General features: G+C 43.3%; 1 protein-coding gene across 1 annotated transcript; it reads left to right on the top strand.

Annotated features, from left to right (window-relative positions):
* Positions 1-4,746: 4,746 nt before the first annotated feature.
* On the top strand, positions 4,747-22,364 carry ETFBKMT (electron transfer flavoprotein subunit beta lysine methyltransferase). The gene is made up of 4 exons (XM_005313030.5): positions 4,747-4,974; positions 10,521-10,974; positions 16,915-17,045; positions 20,095-22,364. The coding sequence occupies exons 1-4, from the start codon at positions 4,782-4,784 to the stop codon at positions 20,436-20,438; spliced, it is 1,122 nt and encodes a 373-aa protein (XP_005313087.2). The 5' UTR covers positions 4,747-4,781; the 3' UTR covers positions 20,439-22,364.
* Positions 22,365-22,945: the final 581 nt, after the last annotated feature.

Here is a 22,945-nt window from a genome sequence, read left to right as displayed (position 1 = left end):
TAATCAGTTTACTTGATCTTTTGGAGTGGGACAAATTTAATGGGGGATGGTGTTTATGCGGTAGGGAAGTTTTATTGGAGATCATCAATTGGTTAGCTTATGATTTTTATATATTTTTTAAAAATGATGTTCTAGAGTGTTAGATATTTTATTTATATCACACCTAAATTTAGGCTTCTGCCTAAATTAATAAATGTAGAGACACAATCTTTCTGGGAGTTCCGGACAGTATTGTGAAGCTGTGTCATCAATCCTCTTTTTCCTCAATCAACCAATCACAGAGATGATAGTGACTGTGGAAGAATTTTTGAATTCCCACAACATGTTATTAGGGCCGGCTCCAGGCACCAGCCCAGCAAGCAGGTGCTTGGGGCTGCCAACGGAGAGGGGCGGCACGTCCAGCTCTTCGGCGGCGGGTCCCTCACTCCCGCTCGGAGCGAAGGACCAGCCGCTGAATTGCCACTGAAGACTGAAGCGGTGGCGGTAGAGCTGCCACCGAAGTGCCGCAGATTGTGATCGTGGCTTTTTTCTTTTCTTTTTTTCCTTTTTGCTGCCTGGGGCGGCAAAAACCCTGGAGCCGGCCCTGTGTGTTATTGAAGCGTGTTAGATGTTAAAACGTTTCACCAGGGTTCAAATAGAAACTTAGCAGCCTCATGTCAGAAGATTAGGATGATTGTACCTGAGAAGTTGTCTGATTCTTTTCATTTTATTCTTGTTGTTTGAGCAAATGGGCAAGACCTCCTTGTCAAATTTCTTTCTGCATTGTCAGGCAGCATCTTCAGCAGCTTGGATGCAAAATGACGCAGTTTCATTTCAGCTGTAAAATGAATAGTATCATGTAGGAATGTATTATTCCTTATAAGGATGCTTTTGGGAATTTTTAGATCATAACTCGTGTGTGGCTAAACATCTTGCTTTAATGTGAATGTTGGTTCTTTTAATTTTTACTATAGTTCTTCACTTGCCACATCTAGTAGCAGACCTGCAAGTTGAAATCTGTCTGTACTGGTACATCTGCGGTGAAGTGCCTCAATCATAAATTGCTCATTGTGTGCTTCACTACAGGCACAGGAGATGGAGGTGAGGTGCAGTAAGGACATGCCACATTCTGCCAAAATACCCAAAAGGATCGTCCGTGTTTAAATGAAAGTCCTAGCTCTGTAAGAAGCTTTCACATCAGAGTACACTTTAATTGTACTAAACCAGCTGATCACTAGGTGGCCTCATAACCTAAGAGATTCGGGCAGATCTAGATTTAGGACATTAAGGCTGGTAATCGCACACTTTTAAAAGCTTTGGGATTTATAACTGTCACTTCAGAGGACAAGCAAGACCCCCTTTAAAAGGCTGTTTGCTAAATTTCATACTGAGTGTCAGAAGGATTCTAGAACAAGAGACTTGTGCTTTTGTACTCAGCAACTGTTTATAATGTAGGCCACTGATTCCCAGGCTGTCAGTTGAGACTCCCAAAGCATATCACCAGGGAGCCACAGGGCCCTGCGCATGTGTGAAGAGAGGTAGAAAAAGGCAGGTCATAGCCTCGAGAGCCCTGATGTGCAGCAGCACCACCACTCCTTCCAGTCTCCTTCCATCCCACAGACCCCTGAGCCCAACCACAGGGTGCCACTCCCCAGTGGCCCAGTTGCTGGGGCCCCCGGTCCCACTATAGCCCCTCTCCCTGTCCCTATTCAACATTTTTTCCCCCCCCATTCTCCTCTGGAGGGTTGCTGATCACACAAGGAGGCAGCACCAAATTCAGCCAGCAGGGGGAACAAGAGACAAGAGTCCAACTTTCACCCTTCTGGTTGCACACAAGGGGATTGGTAAATGGAAGCTTCCACTCTACCACATGCCTGGACTGACTGGGGAAGGAAGAGAGGCGGCCTGCTGCCTGTTAGTAACTAGGATGGGGGCAGTTGGGCCTTGTGGGTAGAGCAGGAGTCAGCAGCTAGGAATAAGAACAGGAGTACTTGTGGCACCTTAGAGACTAACAAATTTATTAGAGCATAAGCTTTCGTGGACTGCAGCCCACTTCTTCGGATGCATATAGAGTGGAATAAATATTGAGGATATATATATATATATATATATATATACACACACACACACACACACACACAGAGAAAGCATGAACAGGTGGGAGTTGTCTTACCAACTCTGAGAGGCCAATTAAAGTAAGAGAGAAAAAAAACTTTTGAAGTGATAATCAAGCTAGCCCAGTACAGACAGTTTGATAAGAAGTGGGAGAATACTTACAGTTTTTCTGTTGTAAGATAGCCACCCGCAGGTCTATCGCTGAATGGCCAATCTTACAACAGAAAAACTTCAAAAACAGATTCCAAGGAGAGACTGCTGAGCTGTAATTGATATGCAAACTAGACACAATCAGCTCAGGATTGAATAAGGACTGGGAATGGCTGAGCCATTACAAACATTGAATCTATCTCCCCTTGTAAGTATTCTCCCACTTCTTATCAAACTGTCTGTACTGGGCTAGCTTGATTATCACTTCAAATTTTTTTTTTCTCTCTTACTTAATTGGCCTCTCAGAGTTGGTAAGACAACTCCCACCTGTTCATGCTCTCTGTATGTGTGTGTGTGTGTGTGTGTATATATATATATATATATCCTCAATATATGTTCCACTCTATATGCATCCGAAGAAGTGGGCTGTAGCCCACAAAAGCTTATGCTCTAATAAATTTGTTAGTCTCTAAGGTGCCACAAGTACTCCTGTTCTTTTTGCGGATACAGACTAACACGGCTGCTACTCTGAAACCAGCTAGGAATAGGAGCCCAGAGTCAGAACTGAAGTAAGAAATCAGGAGTCAGAGCAAGGTTACCTGGAGTGAAGCAAGGCAGGAGCAGGGCTGTGTCACAACACAGGCACTATCACAGACATGGGTAAATGCTATGAGCAGCTGCTAGCTTGCTGCTGGGCTGAAAAGCTGATCTGCTGACTATTTCCTCCAGTCGGGTGGTGTAGCCAATCAGGCAGCCTACTGCAGGCCAGCTGTGCCCATTAGGTGGCCTGGAGACTGGCTCTGCTGCAGACCCTGATTCCTGACACCACCCTCTTCCCAGTCTCAAAGTGTAAAGGCAGTTCTGGGAGAGAGGTGAGGGAGGACAGAGAGGATCAGATGAGGGGATTTGAGGGAAAATTGGTGTTGGGGCAGAGGAAATCCATCAGGAGGGAAACACATGGGTGGGAGAGACAACGGTGACCTTGTGGAGGAGACAGACAGAAAGGATCTGTGAGAGGGAAACATACTAAAAATTTGCTTGAGAGACAGATACAGTATCTGTTTGCAAGGGGAGGGAATGGTCCCAGTAAATCCTTTTGAAAGGGGCTGTTACAGAAAGGCTGGGAAACCCTGATCTAGGCTGAGTTAACTTTATTTCACAGAGGCTCTACTAGTGAGTGAAGGAAAAAAAAAACTTCACTATTGTTAAAAATAGGTACAAGGTGTAAATCCATTTCCCATCTGGATTGCTTTTATTTACATTTTTAAATTTAGGGTTAGTTTACCCCAGTTTGTAAGAGTTTTTCCCAAATCTTTTTTTAATGTTAGGTCCATTCTAGAAGTTTCATCTCATATCTGTATGACAGGTGGTCAGATTTTTAAGAAAATGATACTATATTTTATTGAATTTGGTGCTGCTGAGTTTGAGTTTTATGAATATAGATATCTTATATCTATAAGAACACAGTAATAGCAACAAAAATAAATACAATATCATTAAACAACGAGATATTTCATATGCATTAATTTAGGTTACACTTTCCACTCCACTTTCAGAGTTTGGTAGAATTTAGATGTTAACTCCTATTACAGTCAATGAGAGTGTGATTAAAGCCTGTACCAGCCATTGAAGATTCAGGCCCTGGTCTTGTAAAGATTTATCCACATGCTTAATTTGATGCACTGTGGTTGAAATCCTGCCCCTCCCTGCTCCGAAGTCAATGGCAAAAAACCCCAATAACTTTGATGGGGCCAGGTTTTCACCCTGTGAGTAGTTCTGTTGTAGCAAGTGCAGGATTGGAGCTTTAGAGTTTTACTTCCTAGAAGCCAATAGCAAAACAATCTCAAAATAATATGGTTTTCAGTTACCAAATTCTATCTTTGTTTTTATCTAACATCTTGAATTTCTTCCACATAACTGATAACTAATAGTTGATGGTTTTTCCCTACAGGAACATATCAACTATAAATTGGATCACACTAATTATTTTTGTTTCATTTTGTTCTTTACTTTCAAATGCAGAACTAAAAACCAATTAGAACACCAGTGTGGGAAAAATTTGTTATCTGTTAGTATGAAGGGCCATGGAATTCTAAGAATTTCAGACTCAAAAAACCAACAAAATATGGGCACCCCAGACATTGTGCTAGGGCATGAGAACCTGAAAATGAAACTGACTCGTTTATTTTCACTGTCCTGGCTGAGTGAAACACTAAGTGTGAACCATCAGTGTAAGGAGTGAAAAGTAAATTAGACTGCAAGGATTGTTTCTGATTTTGTAATCTGAGTTGCTCTCTTTCACATAAGGAAGAACATTTGGCTTTTAAAAAAAATATGTTTTAGCCAGACTATTCCTATATATAATCCCAGTCTAACCTCACCAAGAATCACAGAAGTTTAGAGATGGCAAGAGGCCTGTCTGAGCTGTCTTCCTGCCATTGCAGGATTTTTCCTTTACACTGGCATCTCAAAGCAAATCCAGCAGCAGTCCTACTATATCAAACACTGCCCCCTTTAAGGGATGTAAAGGAAAAAGCATGCACGTGGCTTCCAGAGCAGAGCACGAGCCTGATGATCTCATCGTGCTGGTGCACGTGAAACAGGAAACAGAAGCCAGGCAAATGCCATTTGCTATCTACAGCAACAACACAAATTGCAAAAAAATAACGGAGAAGGACAAATTCACTGTGCAGACAGACTCCAGGTTAAGCTGTCAGAGTAATAAACAAGGTAGGTTTTAAAAAAATGATTAAAAGTTCAAATCTTTTCGGCACTAGCGTTAGCAGCACTTTCCTATCAAAGTCTGCTTTTACTAGCTCAGTCACTGCTCCCCTGGCCAACGAAGGCAGGGATGGAACTGTTAGAACATTGTACAAAGCTATGCTGACTAGCCAGCTGAAGCCATGAGTTTTTGAAGAGAGGCTGGGAAGAGAGGTACATGGTCAGTGATGCAGACCTGGCAAGTCTCACTCTTTTGGATTAATTTTAATGCAGTGTTAAGAATCCCTTATGTTTGGATTAATTTTATCCAAAGAACACAATTAATTTGCAATCTACATAAAAAGGTAGTGCTATACCTGCATTTGAGTCCTCCTATCCGTGGATGTATTTTTCCACTCACATTTCTTATTTTTAAAAACAGATTGTTTCCTCCCCTGTTGCTCTAGGAAAAACCCATACAACTAGGAAAACTGACTAAACAAGGAAAGTCATGAAACTGACCATAAAACAAAGTGCTATCAAATGCACTGTACAAACAAACTGAAATCCCGCCCCCCTCTTTTTGATAGATTCAAAGATTTTAAAGACAGAAGTGACCATTAGATCATCTAGTGAGTCTGACCATCTGTACAACACAGACCACAGAATTTCCCATAGTTCTGTAATGTCTCTCAGCTTCATAGATTCATAGAGTTTAGAGCCAAAAGGAACCATACGGTCGTGTGGTCTGACCTCCAGTATATGAGCCATTAACTTTCACCCAGTTACCCTTATCCTGAGCCCAGTAACTTGTCTGACTAAAGCTTAAGCTGTGTTTGACTAAAGAATATCTTCCAAAAGGGCATCCTGTCTTGGTCTGAAGACATCAAGAGATGGAGGATACACCACTTCCCCTAGTAGTTAGTTCCAGTGGTTAATCACACACACTATTAAAAATATGTCTAATATCTCATTTGAATCTGCCTGGCTTCAGCTTCCAGACACTGGTTCGTGTTATGTCTTTCTCCTCTTGATTTGGTACCTGGTATTTTCTCTCCAGGAAGATACTTACACACTGTAATCAACTCACTTCTCAATCATCTTTTTGATATTCTTAACGGATTGGGTTATTTAAGTCTCTAGCCCCCAAATCATTTTTGCAGCTCTTTTCAGAATCTTCTTCAATTTTGTTACCTTCTTTTTTAAATGTGAACACTGGACATGTACACAGTATGTGTCTCACTTATGCTGTATACCAGGGGTGGGCAAACTACGGCCCATCCTGCCTGGCCCCTGAGCTCCTGGCCCGGGAGGCTCGCCCCGGCCCCTCCCCTGCTGTCCCTCCTCTCCCGCAGCCTCAGCTCGTTCACTCCACCGCTGGCACAATGCGCTGGGCAGCGGGGCTGAGACTCCTGGGGCAACACAGCTGCAGAGCCCGGCCTGAAACGGTCTCTGTGCTGCATGTCGGCGCGGCTGTAGTGCCGCCAGCCACCAGTACTCCAGGCAGCGTGGTAATGGGGCAGGGAGCGGGGCGGGAGGGGTTGGATAGAGGGCAGAGGAGTTTGGGGTGGTGGTCGGGGGCGGGGGTGTGGCTAGGGGTCGGGGTGAATAGGGGGTTGAATGGGGGTAGGAGTCCCAAGGGGGCAGTCAGGAAGGAGGGGGGTTTGGATGGGGTGGCAAGGGGCAGTCAGGGGCAGGGGTTCTGGGGGCAGTCAGGAATGAGAGGAGGGGTTGGATGCGGCGGGGGCGGGTCCTGGGGTGGTCAGGGGATAGGGAGAGGGATGTGTGGATGGGGCAGGGTCCCGGGGGGGCCGTCAGGGTACCGGGGGGTTGGATGGGCAGGAGACCTGGGGGCGGGGGGGAAGATAGGAGGTGGGGTCCAGGCCATGACCCCTTCCCCTAACCGGCCCTCCATACAATTTCCGAAATGCGATGTGGCCCTCATGCCAAAAAGTTTGCCTGTCCCTGCTGTATACACAAGTAAAATCACTTTCCTACTTCTCACTACTTCCTTGTCTATACTGAGGTAAAGTTACCTCCCTAGATCTCAGTACTGGCCAGTGTTGCCAACTCCCATGATTTTGTCATGGGTCTCATGATAGTAATTGTTTTCCTTAAAGCCCCAGCTCCTGGGTTCAAGTGGATATATGATGATTTCAGCCTCCATTCTTAATGAAAAAGGACATTTCTAGCCCTCGTGGCTATGGAGAGAGCTTCAAAATGTGACCCCAGTGCACTGCATCCTAAAGGCTCAAAAAACAGAAGGCAAATAAAAAGAACATAAAATCTATTATTGTTACATAATCTCATTATTTTAAAGCCAATCGCATGATTTTTGGTGAGCCTGACTTACGATATTGGACCATTTGGGGTTGGCAATGCTGGTACTCCCCTATCTATACATCCGAGGATTGCATTAGCTGTTTTTGCCACAGCTTCTCGTTCATGTTCAGTGGCTTGTCCACTACTATCCCATAATAATCCTTTTCAGAGTTACTGCTTTCCAGGACAAGGTCCCCCATTCTGTAGCATCACCTGCATCCCTTGTTCCTAGATATATAACTTTGCATTTGACTGTATTAAAGGATATTTTGTTTGAATGGGCCCAGGTTATCAAGTGATCCAGATGGCTCTGTAGAATTGTCCTGTTGTCATCATTTAGCACTCCACTAATTTGTGTGTCATCTGCAAATTTTATCAGCAGTGATTTTATATTTAATTCCAGTCTGGCTCCTCTCCTAAAAAAGGGAACACAGCAGCTTATATAGAGCAAAACCACATTTAGTTACACATACTTCCTTATTAATATTTTCCCTTGTTAGGAATACAGCAAAACAAGCTTTTCCTGTTATTCACAGCTTGTTCTTTTGTGGTTAATGGCTTTCCTAACACATTACATTAAGCAAGATTGGCCGTTGCAATTGTGTTTAGGCCTACTTAATTTTCCTTTACACTGGCCTATAGTTACCCAGGTCATCCCACGTGTAATAATATTAGCTGTAACTTGCAATACTGTGTGTATAACATATTTTAGGAGTGTGATTTTTAAGTTAACAATGTGCCTTTAATGCAGGGGTTCTCAAACTGGGGGTCGGGACCCCTCAGGGAGTCGTGAGGTTATTACATGGGGGGTCACGAGCTGTCAGCCGCCACCCCAAACCCTGCTTTGCCTCCAGCATTTATAATGGTGTTAAATATACAAAAAAGTGTTTTTTAATTTATGACGGGGGTTGCACTCAGAGGCTTGCTATGTGAAAGGGGTCACCAGTACAAAAGTTTGAGAACCACTGCTTTAATAATTAAACTTTTGGCCTGTGTTACACTGATAATTTTAAAACTAAGAGATTTTTAAATGTCTCGCTCATTCAGATTGTTCCCACAGTTTGACAGCCCACTCAGTGCAGGATTTTAAGCAACATTTACATCAAAATCTACAGGAGATTCAATAATAGAGCTCTTCTTGAATGAAAAAAATTAGAGGAAAGAGAGACTTTATATTTCCATCAACTTCAAAGGCAGCAAAAATTTTCAGCAGAGGTGTGAGCTAAGTGATAACAGCTTAGTCATTGCTCCTTAGTGTCCGGATTTGATTTTGACCAGAGGTTAAAAAAGCTTAAGGCATGCCTTAGGATGCACCAGGGGCCCAGTCCTGCACTCCAGTGGCACCCCTTGGCTCAGTTAGTGTTCTGGGTGCACAAGAAATGCATAATCCTGCCCTACGTGTACTTTTTGGGTCAATTAATGCCTATTCCATGCCTGCCAGGGACTTCCTCTACATTGGGGAAATTCCACAGGGGACAGTAAGGCAGCTTTTTGGCCACTTTTTGCTGGCAGAGATGGTGTAAGGTGGTTGTGGGGCATCAATGAATTGGGGCCACAGTCTCTTTGTTAGGGTCCACCTCCCAAAGAGTAGCTCATATCTGTCCCCCCCAGGAGCAGTGTGAAATTGATTGGAGTCATGACAGTTTTGTTGCTACCCACAGTGTTTTGATTGGCAGCAATGAAGCTGCCCAGTGTTGTTAATTGCACTCTGCTACTGCTTGGCAAAGCTATGAGTCTCAGCACAGGTGCTGAAGCCCTCCCTTTGCAGACCACACTACAGTGGTTTACATTCAGCTCACATATGGTTATCTCCACAACCCTAGGGGTTGGAACCTGCTCTTGTTTTAGTGAAAGCTTAAAGTCCCCAGAAATTGATGGTTTAATGCCCCCCCCCTTGCCAGGGATACTTCTTACTCACCCCTGGAGAGTAGATTAGTTAAGTACTGCACTATAAATATCGTAAAGAAATTCAAAGCAGCCATTGGACCTTTAATTAGCATTTCTATAGCCACTTTAAAGTTCACGCCACATATAACAACAACGTGGGCTCTCTGCTATGCCTGTGCATAATTGCTTAGATTAAACATTCACTGGAAAGCAATAAGTGTGAACATCCTGCTGTTGTGTTTATCTGTGGGGAGCAGGGAGGCAGACACTAAAAAATGTGTGCATTTAATCTTCAAATCTGTCAATTCAACCACTGGCATTGTATGTCCTTGGAAGTGTTTGAGACATTTCCCCATATGCAGTTCCCTGACTTGTTGACTTTAATGGCTCATTCCCTTGAACACGACCACCACTGTCCTGGCTTTTATTTTAAGTATCCAAAGGCACTGTAGAGCACAATTAAAAGTAATACCCTTCCCCAAACCTTTTCAGGCAAAGGTGCCATTTAATGTTCACTCTCTGTGTCATCCTCCGCTTCCTCTTTGCTTCTCTCCTTCCCAATGGAAATACCTACTGCAGAATGTGAGATTAGTAGCCGAGCCTTAGACCAGGTCTATGCTAAGAGCACATGGCAAATATAGCTACTCTAGCATACTATACTGGACACAGCTCCCCCCACTTGCACCCTCCAAGTAAAATAAACTATGCTGGCAAAACCACAGTTTTATTGGTATAACTGCAGCTACACTTTTACACTTTTCGGTCAGAGATTATACCATCACACCCCTGCCTGATGTAGCTATGCCAGTAAAAGTTTGTAGCATAGACCTGGCCTTAGATTTAGAGACACAACTCACATGCCTGTACCAGTTGCCAGCCAAGGTCTAAAGTTGAAATTAGAAATCAAATCCATCTAAACGGCAAGCCCAGCAGTAACAGTATGTGGTGTAATTTATGCACAGTGCGTGTTTATGTTTCCTTAGGGCCACAACTTAGTCCCACTGAAGTCAATAAGAGTTTTGCCCTGGACTTTAGTGGAGCCATGGTTTGGCCCATTGTGTTGACTTTATCTCCTCTTGCCATAACAGAACTAGAGTAATGAGCTGTCACATGAACTGTTGCTTCCCAACCAAAAAAACCACCCCTTCCCCACCTCACTAGCCTCCAAGTTTCTCCATCCCAGTGTAGGATTTGCCTTTTCTGGAACAACATTGTAGACCTGTGACCTGGGGAAATATGAGCCTGACAAACTTGAGACCTTTCATCAACATACAGCAACTCCCATCCAGCTGCCTCCTCTTACAGCATTGATGGTTGTTAACCCTGAACTAGATATTTTATCATTAATATGTTGCTCTTGCTTTCAGGAATTGCCATCCATTGCTACCAAACAAAACCGCTTCTGAGTTGGTTTCAAACACGTCTCCCCCTACACAAGATAAACCTTCGCTGTGCAGCTGGTTTGAATTCAGATCAGGAAGGATTTTACCAAAGGGGTGGCATGGTGTTCTGCCACTTGAAGTGGTTTATAGGCTTTGGCAGTAGGGATGTCCTCACAAAAGCTTCAAGGAGCAGTAACAGAAGCACCTCTTTGATATGGAGATGCTGCTATCACAGGACTCCGGGAAGCTTCCTGGATCCTGAGATGAGAGCGTTTCTGGAGGAGAACACTGAAGTCAGTAGCAGCGGGCACCTCACACCAGAGATACGACTGCGACTTCTGACACCTCGCTGCAGATTCTGGCAGGAAAGAGCTGACTTGTGGCCCTATGGTGACCCCTTCTGGGCAATCTACTGGCCAGGAGGCCAAGCCCTGTCCAGGTACAGTGCACAGTGATCACTAGAGTAAATATGTACTATCACCCCCAGCTGCATAGAATACCAGATTTGCTTGTGATAGTACTGCTCTCTAGTGGCTGCAGCCAAAGCAGTATATAAGCCCTAGTACAACTACATCTAACACAGATTCTCCTTTAGCTCAAGTGAGAGAAGCCTATGGTTTTGGAATAGAAGGTCCCAAGTACTATCTCTGCTAATGACTATGAAGTCTATGCAGGTGCTGTATGTAGAATAACTGTTGGCTGTTAAATCTGTTGACTTCAATGGAGTAGCGTGTGTTTACGCCAGGGCTGAATTTGGATGCGTGGGAAAGTTTTGCATTTTCCACAAAAATATTGCAGGGTATTTAATCACATCATTTAGTGTCACTTTAAGAGGGGAATACTTAGTTCACAGTAACTCAGGGTTATTCCAGGAGGAGACAAACATACTCATGGAAGCACATCGGTGTCCACTGAAAAAGGTAGAATTCTACTGGTGCAACCTTTGAGTGTAGACAAGGCCTAAGCTATATCCAGATTGGTTCTAAAATCCTAAAAAAGGGGGTGGAGATGTACATAGACAGGATTCTTTTATATTCATCTGACAGTGTTGCACTCGTTTACAAACTGTGTGCCATATTTTGTTTTTTCTGACAGTATGCTGTCAAAATGCAGATGCGGTCTCTGATTCCCCGGGGCTGTTGATGTTCTTACATCACCCAGAAGTATCTTCTCATACCTAATCGCATAAAAAGTCATGAGTCATTACTGCAAACAGCCAACCTTCAGCCATCTCCCATTGAGTTAAAAGGGAAAGGTTTGATTTGGGGTTGGCTTGGGGTTTTAATATTTTAAATTTTTATCATTTTATTTATTTTTGTCTACAAGAAAGCAAAAGTCAGGCTTTTTTTAAATTGGAAAAAATAAGAGTCTCAGCTAAATTATGAGAGTTGATTAAACTGACATTCAACACAATTAAAGTGCTGCTAAAAACAGTAAGTCAATTAGGTACTGTAGTTAATCTCATCTCCATGTTTTGTTATCAAATGGTGCCTTTTCCAACTAACCATTCGGTTAGCAACATTAGTTAATTCTCTGGCATTTCACCAGTTGATTTAACAACTATTTGCTGTTTTGCTGACTTGAGAACTTCAGTAATTAATTGCATAATCTGAAAAAGTGAAAAATGGATGGTGCATACAGGAAAAAATGCTCTTTCCACAATTACTGTTTTCCACAACATCTGAGTTCTCTTATGACAAAGTTTCAGAGTACCCTTCATAATGTAACCTGAGATACCTTATTAACCTAGCCTTGCAGACAACTGTCTCCAGCACTAAGGCAATCTATTTCCAGGCTGGGCTAGCATTTAGGCCCCAACTGTTTTCTGAACTTCTGAAGCGAACATCAATATTACAGCCAATCTGAGAAACACTGAGTTGGAATCAAGGTACTTAAACATATTCTGGGCACAATCACCCTCTCTACTTGTTTCAGAGTAGCAGCCGTGTTAGTCTGTATCCGCAAAAAGAAGAACAGGGCTGTAGTCCACGAAAGCTTATGCTCTAATAAATTTGTTAGTCTCTAAGGTGCCACAAGTCCTCCTGTTCTTCCTCTCTACTTGCATTACTTCAGAGCCAAGCAGGGTTCTGCTGTATGCTCCTCCTTTTCTATGAAGCCCTTCCATATATAAGTTATGGGTTCATCTGAGAGAGAGCAAGGCTGCCATAGGGGAGAGGGTGCCAGCAGGGCTGGATTAAGGTTATAAGGGGTCTAAGGCTAATGGGAGGGAAGGGCCTAAGTATGAATTGCATATTGCAAAAACAATTATGAAGTCATCAAACATTTATCTACATATGTATTTACATATTATTTATGTAAAATTAACAAGTTTATTCTACTCTACTCACACCACTCAATTCTTTAAACAAACAATCCCCCCCTCAGCTTTAGCTGTGGCAAAGTCATGAATGATGTCATCGCAATTCAAAGACCTGACGATTTCATTCTCAGTGTTCAAGAGGGACAAAGCACTGAGATGCTCTTGAGTCATGGTGGATCGGAGGACATTTTTGACCCTGGTCAGAAGAGAGAAGGAACATTCTTCACTACAGTTAGTGATCATTAGTGACACATATAGCCATAATGCATTTTCAACATTTAGGAAACATTCTATCATATTGGTTCAGTGACAACTCGGTACATCCAAATAGATTTGCTTTCATCATCTTTTCTCTCTATATCTGAGAGTGATGCGAATTCAACAAATTGAAGAAATTCTTTAGTAAAATCTATTGGGAGATCATCTGGATACTTCTGACACAGACGTTTGATACCTTCACTTACTTCGGAACTTGAAATGTTAGGCAAAAAAATTGTCAGTACACTAAAGTTTTTGTCAATATTTTCGTAAACCTCGATCCGATGTTCTAGTGCAGTCTTCAGTTTGTCAATGATTGTGATGAAGGCCTCCTTGTCACTGAATGAGTGGGCAGTTGCATCGTTGTAGGTCTTCTGTCTTTTGTGGCATTTGGCTGAATTATACTCATGGTTAGCAGTCCTTGCAGCCCCCTGAATGTCATACTCATTAAAACTATCCCACATTTGTTGAAGAACAGTTCCAAGACTCCTCATTAGGCTTACAGCCGTGGAAAGGTCAATTTGAGCACTTTGCAAGCTTAGACTGCACCTGCTGAATGGCTGAAGTATATCATTCCAGACCTCACACAAAATACCAGTTTCCAAAGTGAGCACTGCATCACTCAGGATCTTCGCATCTTTTCTTGTTGCTGATTTTTGAGATTCATCATCCTTGACGCTCTCTAGCACTTCAAGGATGTTAGGGTTTCCCAAAACAACTACATTCACAGCTTCAGCGTTGGCACTCCACCGTGTCCCTGAGAGTGATTTGGACACAGGGCAGCCCTTTGGTAGTGAATCTCTAAGAATCATCCAACGACTGGTTGATGCAGAGAAAAAAAATTGTACAATTCTTGGACAAATCCGAAAAAAGAAACTACTTCAACACAACAATCTATGGCAGACTGGCCAACAAGGCTGAGTTGGTGAGCAGCACATGGTATGTAATCAACAAAAGCATTGTGCTCTTTTATCTTTGCCTGCATCCCTAAATATTTGCCACTTACATTACTTGCATTGTCATAGCCTTGGCCACGACAAATGCTGATGTCAATCCCATTTTCGGTGAGGAAATTGACTAGGTCTGAGCAAGTTTCTCCCCTGTGTGGCTGGTGATGTTTATGAAGGTCATGAAAAGCTCAACTGGTCCGCTGGGTAGCACATAATGCAAGATGACAGTCAGGTGATCTACATGTGACATATCTGGTGTTGAGTCGACAGACACTGAAAAATATCCCACATCTTTGATCTCATCTACAATAGCTGATAGACTCTTCTTTGCCAGTAGTGCAACGAATTCATCACAAAGCCTTTGATAGATATGATGCATGGTCTTTTCCACAATTTGCGTTTTCATTGACGTGCTGAGCTAAGAAAGGGTTGAACATAGCAATTAGCTCTAGAACACCAAGGTAATGGCCATTGTGTTTCAATCCAGCAGTCTCATCTGAGCCATAGAATGGCAGACCACTCTCAGCAAGAAAAACTAGGTTTCACTTATGCATCTGAGAAGGTTCTTCCAATAAGCATGAGCTTCCAAAAACTGGTTTTCCATTTGGGTATCAATTCTGCCACTAATTTTCTTTTGGGCAAGGTAGCTGCTGACAATGTATGCTGCTCACTCATTGCATGATTGGTAATGTGTGCAGTATTCTTCCAAACACTGAAGCCTTTGAAGAACATTCCCCACTTTTTGGTATCAGAAAACAGGCGGCAATAAAAACATTACACTTTCTTCTTAGAAGGCGAATAGATGAGCCATTCTCGCTCGCCAATCTGTTCGTTAGGCTTCACATATTCAAACATTGATTTGGTCAGATAACTATTCTCATGGTGTACTCTCAATTTGTCAGTGACAAGTCAGTATCTAGATTCTGGCATGTCTGTGAGCCTCTCTCAGTCCAATATGCAATGAGATCTTGAGAGGTCATGTCCCATGCGCCTGGATGGCTGGAGAAGGATTTTTTTGTATTACTATCACTGGGAAAGTCTTGAGAGGGGTGGGGTGAGACTCCAGCTAGAGAAGTCACAGGAGGCTGCTCCTTTTCATCAAGCGCAAGCCCAGCAGGTTCACTTGGGCTGGTAATCGCCTGGACTTCCTCACCACCAGACTTAGTAGGAGGAAAAAACAGTGAAGGAATACCTTTCAGTACTACATCTTGTCTTTGCCGTCTTTCTTTGCCCTTCTTCAATTTCTGCCATCCTCCTTTCTTCGACATGGTTTCTATTGTCCAGTGTAGGCCTACTGTGTACAAAGTTCAATATTGCTTGGGCCCACAAACAATTACTTAGCCCACAAAGACAAAAATCACAACCACCATAAATTAAATTCACAGTCTTGAGAGATCAATTTGTACAGAGCAATATCGAATGAGAAAAAAATTTCTGATGGCCCCGCTTCCGTCGCTCAGCTGTTACTTCAATATGGAATGGAGGGCCTAAAAATTAGGGCCTAAAGTAGGGCCTAAAAATAGGAGGGCCTAAGGCTATAGCCTTCTTAGCCTATGGGTTAAGCCAGCCCAGGGTGCCTGGCAATCAGGGCCAGCGTTTCCACTAGGCGACTGCCTAGGGTGGCAGGATTTGGGGGCGGCATTTTGCCACCCTCGGGGGAAATTTGGCATGGGGGGGGATCCTTCCACTCCGGATCGGTGGCGGAAATTCGGCGGCGGATCCTTCACTCGCTCCGGGACCCACCGCCGAAGTGCCCCAAAGACGCGGAGCGGAAGGACCCCCGCCGAAGACCCCAGGCCCCCTGAATGCTCAGAGGAGGAGTGCTGCCGCCTAGGGCGGCAAAAACCCTGACACCACTCCTGCAGGCAATAGTGCTACTGGGCCACCATATAAATTCCATTGCCCTTTTTGTTGGTGCCCTCTGATCTACAGAATATCCCTGTGGATCTCAGAACATCTGCACATTAGGAGGGTGATGCTGCCTATCTATCATATGGAATAAGGGAAGGATGATTGGTAAACCCCATCCCTATGGCAGAATAGTGTGAAAAAACCTATGGGGAAGATTCTCACCTGGTGTATATTGTCATAGATCCTATGAAGCTAGGACAACTTTCATCCCACCCCCCCACATAGGGGAGAAAATTACACACTTTATTTAATAATAATACCTGGCTCTTATATAGCCTTTAGGCTTTTCCTCCTCAGTTCCAGGTTAGAGGTATTTCTTTGTTTGCTGATTCTTCACAGCAGGATGGTTCTGGCTGTCATGGTGCCTAGCATAATCTCACATTCATTGTTAGTCAGTCAGTCTTATTTTTCCAGTCACTCCTGTGTAGTATTTCAGTGGAATAGGAGCATGTGGCTCTTAAAAACCAGAAAAGGAGCTCTTGTTGCAAGTTGTCAGATAAATCATGTGGCAAGACTTGAGTGAGCGAGTTGCTTTGCAGTTATAGAACTTACATCTCTCAGAGGCTGAGTGCTGCATCAAACTATCCAGACATTGCTGTTAAAACGTTCATATTTGTACTGATCGTTGTAACTGTAATTTCAGCTACAGTTGTTCCATTTCCTGCTTTTAGTGTCAAGCTTCATAACCACCATCCAGTTTTAACCCATTCATTCCATGTTTTAAACTGAGAGAATGATCTGATTGATTGAAACGAAGGATGTAGCTTGTTGCTATTATCTCACTGCGTGCACCCTCTGGTGGTTTTTGGTATTAGCACAGACACGCTGGTTTGCATGAGAGACTGTGTGCAAAGGTATACATGGAATATCTTCTGAATTAATATCATGTATCATTACATCTATGAAGTGGACTCTCACACAGTTTTCATTTTATACTCAGGTATATCTTAGATAACCCGGATGCTGTCAGAATGGGATCAGTACTAGACCTCGGAAGTGGATGTGGAGCAACAGCAATCGCTGCTGTGATGAGCGGTGCATCCCAGGTCCATGCTAATGACATCGACCCCAGTAAGACACTTCTTTCCAAGCCCTGCAAAAGGCCATTTTTCAAGCACATTTGAGGAGTAGCATTTCTTTCAGTTGTTTGGAGAAATTCATGATTTCAAATAAAATTAGAAGGAAGCAAAAAAGTTACACAGGTCCTGCCCAGTGCTTCAGTTAACAGCACTATCAGCAGAGCTGTCCCTAGGGGACGGCAAATGGGGGTGACCACTCCGGGCCCCACGCTTTGGGGGACCCCGCGGGTTGGTGTGAACTGCCTCCCCCAGCCCCGCCCCTTCCGCCCGAGTGAGAGCGCGTGGTGGTGCCACAGCCTCCCCAGCCCCGGGAAGGTGGGGCCCTGGGGGGATGGAGTGCAGGGGGGGGCCACGCCTTGCTGTTTGGGGAGGCACCACCTCCCTCAGCCTCCCCTACCTGCCCTCAGTGCGGTCAGTCCCGAAAGTGATGTCACTTCCGCCCCGGGCCCCGCACCCCCATAGGAAAGGCCCTGACTATCAGTCTTGCACCTTTGGCAAAAATTAAGGACTAGATTCTGTCATTCTTACTCACGTGACTAAGGCCATGTCTACACTACAGAGCTTACAGTGGCACAGCTGTACTGATGCAGCTGCGCCACCGTAAGCTCTCTCATGTAGAGCTCTATGCTGAGAGCTCTCCCCTCAGCATCATTAAATCACCTCCAATGAGCGGTGATAGCGTCTCCCGCCGACCTAGCGCTGTGCCCACGACCACTCATGCCAGCGTAATTTATGTCATTCAAGGGGGTGGAATATTCACACTCCCGAGCGACATAAGTTTTGCTGACATAAGTGGTAGTGTAGACATGGCCTAAGTAGTACCTCACTCTGTGATCATGCCCATTGAAATGAATGGGAGAGCACATTTCCTAATGTACTGTCCCTAGCAAGATGTCTTCTGGTTTTGGAAGACTCTCCAGGGGAAGTGGGTCGTTTAGTCTCTATGCTGAATCAGGCCTTGACCTCTTTGCCAAGCCTGCCAATTTTAGTGGTGCTTTTTGTGTTGTGGGCACCAAGTCACTAGGAACTGGACTGCAGTGGAGGCCTGTCTAGTGATAGATCATAGGATTGGTAGGAGAACTTGGTTCAATTTCCAGCAGTAGCATGACTTGCGTATTGACCTTGGGTTCTCTGGCCAAAAGTGCACAGTAATTTTACACACACCTTATTTTTTTCCACAATGGCCCTTACTACCAACCATCTGTCATGGGATAACAAGTATAAGTCATTAACAGCCTGGATCACGTCAAAACTGGTGATGCCTTTAATGTCTTCTGCAGCATTACAACTTGATGCAAAACCGGCTCTGTGAATTTGCTCAAGGCCTCTTGTAACAATAAAAACGTCAGACTTAATATATTTTTTCAGATATCTCACAGAGTCACCTTCAAACCTGACAGATACTTGGATGGTGATTTCTTTTATAAAGATGCCAAAAATCCTCCCTGCCTGCCTTGCATACCTTGGCAAGTCTCTGCTTCTCTTTTCTGGCGATCTTGCCTAAATGTCTGCGTTCCCTTGGTAACTTGTGTATGCAGCTTTTTAACCACACCTTCCATGTAGCAGCAGTCCTGTATCTGAACTCAATATTGTGTAACACTCAGTATACACCATTGATTAGCGGCTAAATGACTTCACCTAGGTGGTCAGTCAACAGGTTAACTTGCATTTATGAACCTTTCTTTGCTGATACATTTTGGTAAAGAAATAGATCTATTCTCTCCAATTTCTATTGAAAACACAGTCTATTCGGTATTTATCGCTATACTATCTTAATCAAATATTTTCTGTATCTGTTTTGAAACAGCTTATCACCTCTAGGATGGGATAAGTCTCGTCCTTAACAATTTGTTCTTCATACTTAGGTCAAAGAAACCCAGACTCGATTTCTAAAGTATGTGCAAATAATCCAAGTTAATATTTGAAAGATGACTGTTGATTATGACTACTAAAGCGTTCCCCACACTCTTCAGTCTGCTAGATTACACTGCTTTGGACTTGTAACAAAAGAAAGTTCAATCATCAAGAAATTAAAGTTAAAGCAAGATTACAAACACACATACTCCTCTTCCCCCAAACACACACAACTTCTAGAGGAATTTAAAAATTAACACTTTTTCCATAGGAAACGTAGAACTACATTTTTATACTTTAAGGCTTGATTTATTTTCAAAGTGATTGATTTTGAGTGTCTCAGTTTTGGGGTGCCCAATTTGAGACACCTTAAAGGACTGATCTGAGTACCCATCCTCTGAAATTAGGCCCTGTTACCTTTGAGCATTTAGTTCCTGATTCCTAACTTTTATGCATTTTATCCATATTTCAGCACTTAAGTGAGTGACCTGATTTTCTAAGGGGTTGCACACCCACAATTTTGACAACTAGCCTGTGGTTTTAGTTGCCTTACTTAGGGAAGGAGACTAATGAGCTTTATTTTATGGATTTTATTTTTGAATAAACCACACTGATATTGTCTCCATCCCTGGGGTAACTCTGACTTCTGGGAAGTTACACCAAGAACGATTTGTCCCTTGTTTACATGTTTTAATAATTATTTTCTGATTATGTGGCTAACAGCAATTTACATGTTATTTTTACTTGTTTTCCCCTTGGCACCCTTTACATTTGATTTATTCTTATTAATTTACTTAACATTCTTTGTTGACTGGGGAGGAAGTATGGTCTAGTGAAAAAGGCACTGAACTGGGATTTGCACTAGTGGGTTCAATTCTTGGCTCTGCCACAGATTTCCTGTGTGACTTTGGGCAAGTCACTTCATCTGCACTGTGCCTCAGTTCCAATCTGTAAAATGGGGATAATACCTAACAGGGATGGTATGAGAATCAAATCCATCAGTGATTGGGAGGTACTAAATTACTACCTTAATGAAGGCTATCTAGATACCTAATAGAATAACACTGATATTTAAGAGATTATCCAAACAAAGAATTTGTGAAAATATTAGAAGAGTTTACCACTACAGATGGCATTTAAGTATAGAATTCTAAATCACTTCTCACGTACTTTGTGCTTGTTCTCAGTTGCAGGAATGGCCATGGTATTAAATTGCGAGCTGAACAATGTGAACCCCTTCCCTATTCTAACTAAGAACATCATTGATACAGAGCTGGACAAGTGGGACCTCATTGTTTTGGGGGATATGTTTTATGATGAACAACTTGCAAACAGTCTTCATCACTGGTTGAGGAAATGCAGCAGGACTCATGGAACTAAAGTGCTAATTGGTGACCCTGGGAGGCCTCAGTTCTTAGGCCACCGCATTCACAGTCAATTGCACAAAGTGGTAGAATATTCACTTCCTGAATCCACTAGGCAAGAAAACAATGGATTAACCTCAAGCATTGTCTGGAGTTACCAGCCCTGACCTTTCCATTTCTCCAAAAGCTGCTAATGCTGGATTTAGAAGAAGTGTGGTCTTTAAAAAAAGAAGTGTGTGTTCTCTGTTTATAAAGTATGAAAATGGAACATTGGAAAATGGGGCTGAGAATCTGGTCCATAGTTTGGGAGAAGTCTTACAGGTAAATTCCACCCTCAGATGTGCAGATACCCCCTGCCCTATTGATGCCAATGAAAGTTAAGTGTGTGTGTTCAAAGGCTGAACAGGATGTAACCAAATAAAATATCAAGATAAACAGGGAGAGGATAATAGAAATTCAGTGTAGCGGCGTGCAGCTTAGTGGGTTACCACAGAATGTTCCTGCTCACTGCTGCACCAGTTGTTAAGAATCTAGTTTTCAATGTCTGGTGAAGATAAGTGTGTTGAACTATCTGGCTGCTTCACAAATTTCCTTTGCTAATTATGAGGCTATTTTGTCCCAAGAAGTGACAGTTTTATCCAGCAGCATGTGCCTGCAGTTCCTCTGGGGGATTTAAATCTCCTTCCTGTGTGTAATTCAGTTATGCATATCCAGGTGGATATAGCATTCTTGTGAGCTTTCTGACCCCTGCAACTAGGATGTATTCACCAGAATAAAAATAGCTTAGTCCTGTTGATGTACATGTACAAACAGTGTGGTGCTAGCCCTTTTAAAACCAGTGCGTCTGTGCTGCATCAATTGGCCCATATTAGGCTTTAAAAGCAGCCACTTGGGCCTGAGGCAGAGCGACACTAGGTAAGTCAGAGCTAAAAAAGCTGCAGGAAGCAGCAGGACTGCCAGAGTCCCCTGGGAGGAGAGACAGTGAAAGCCTGAGTAGTAAAGGGGAAAAGTCCCCTGGGGATTGTAGCCCAGGGTGAATTGCGGAATTGGGCTTGCTTGATTTTTGTTTAAGTTTGGTCAATAAAACTGTCTCAAAAGAGACTGTGGGTATGGCAGTGGATCCCAAACAAGCTGGGGAGAAGACTGGCCTAGTCACACATCTGTCTTCTGGATGGCGCTTGGGGTGAAAATAGAAAAATGAGAGCACCAGGTCTTGGGAGCGTTGGTATATTGTATTCCTCTTTTAAATGAACTTTCCCATTGACCTGTGGTAAAGTGGCTTTAGGCAGGACATCACTACTACTTCTTCCGTGCATTAATCCCATCAAATGGGGTCTACTTTATGAGTCCTCTCCCTCTGAAGTGCTCTGTTCAGTGCCATATCGTGTATCATACTGCATGGTATCCAGACTTCCTTTATGCCAGCCACCACTTCTTCTTGGGTAGGCCTCTGTCTTTTTCTTTCAGTCTTGATCTTTTGGAGTCTCTCACCTATGTAGTTGTCACTGCTGCACTTTGCATGACCAAACCTACTGAGCCTGCAGCCCCCTCATTTTTTCATTTATGGATATTACTTTGAGCATGTCTCTCACATATATATTCCTCACATGGTCTTTCTTGCTTTCCCCACTCATCCTTCTCAACATTCACATTTCTTCTTTGTTGCTCAACACTCATTGCCAGGACAAGCCACCATTGTATAAACTGTGCCTTTTAATCTTACTGTATCTTGGCATCACACTTCTTTCCTAGAAACTTTTTTCCCAGCCTGCCTTTCTAGATTGAGCCTTTGAAGTCTGCAGCTGCATGGGTTTGCCAAATTTAAAGCGATAATTCTGCAACTGGTAAGAACTTATGTTTTCCCTCTTTTACTGGTGAGGAGCTGGCAAATTCTTATGTCAGAAGAATCGCTTTGTCAGCATACAAGTGCTGCCTTGCAAAGATCCTGCAGAGGCAGGAACTTCTGGCCAGAGATAAAGGGGCAGGTTCCAGGACCACGTCTGTCCCCCGTTGCCTGATTTTTAGAGGTTAGTATATTGTTATAAGCTCTCCAATTGATCTTCTGGTCAGATAATAAGGGTCTTGTTCTAGAATCCGGTACACTGCGTTCTGTATCTTGTAAGGACCCTTGGGGTTTATGGCAAGAACACTCGCGCTGAGGACAAAGCAGCCTTAGAGACTTTTATTAAAATAAGTGAAAAGGTTATCAAAGTTCCAAACCACAGAACCAAAAGGGAATATACAGTTCTGGGAGTACCTATAGTATCACCCCTTACAGAAGTTCCTAGATCAGCATACTCATACCCTTCCTTGGGGAACTGGTGGTAAGAGACAAAGGACCAGCCTCATCCCTGGCATGCCAACAGTCTGATGGTCCAGGTTCCTCAATGCTCGAGATTGATGGTGAATAATAGAACTGTGGTCACTGTTAAGCCTCGACTTTCTTAGGGAAACATGTCTAGTTTCCCCAAATCTACAAGGGTGACTGTTAGGCCATTTATATATGCCAAAGGTCACAAGCCTCCTTAACCATACTTATGTTAATTTCCTTAAGCTAAAAGGCAACAGAGGGTCCTGTGGCACCTTTGAGACTAACAGAAGTATTGGGAGCATAAGCTTTCGTGGGTAAGAACCTCACTTCTTGCATCTGAAGAAGTGAGGTTCTTACCCATGA

The sequence above is a fragment of the Chrysemys picta genome, chromosome 1 (assembly GCF_011386835.1).
Source record: "Chrysemys picta bellii isolate R12L10 chromosome 1, ASM1138683v2, whole genome shotgun sequence".
Classification (NCBI taxonomy): Eukaryota; Metazoa; Chordata; order Testudines; family Emydidae; genus Chrysemys; species Chrysemys picta.
This window is presented reverse-complemented; position numbering and strand designations above follow the sequence as displayed.

Coding starts and splice junctions, on each gene's coding strand:
- ETFBKMT (XM_005313030.5), top strand. CDS start 4,782: ATGCACGTGGCTTCCAGAGCAGAGCACGAGCCTGATGATCTCATCGTG. Junction 4,975..10,520: donor CTGTCAGAGTAATAAACAAG/GTAGGTTTTAAA, acceptor TCTTGCTTTCAG/GAATTGCCATCCATTGCTAC. Junction 10,975..16,914: donor GGAGGCCAAGCCCTGTCCAG/GTACAGTGCACA, acceptor TTTTATACTCAG/GTATATCTTAGATAACCCGG.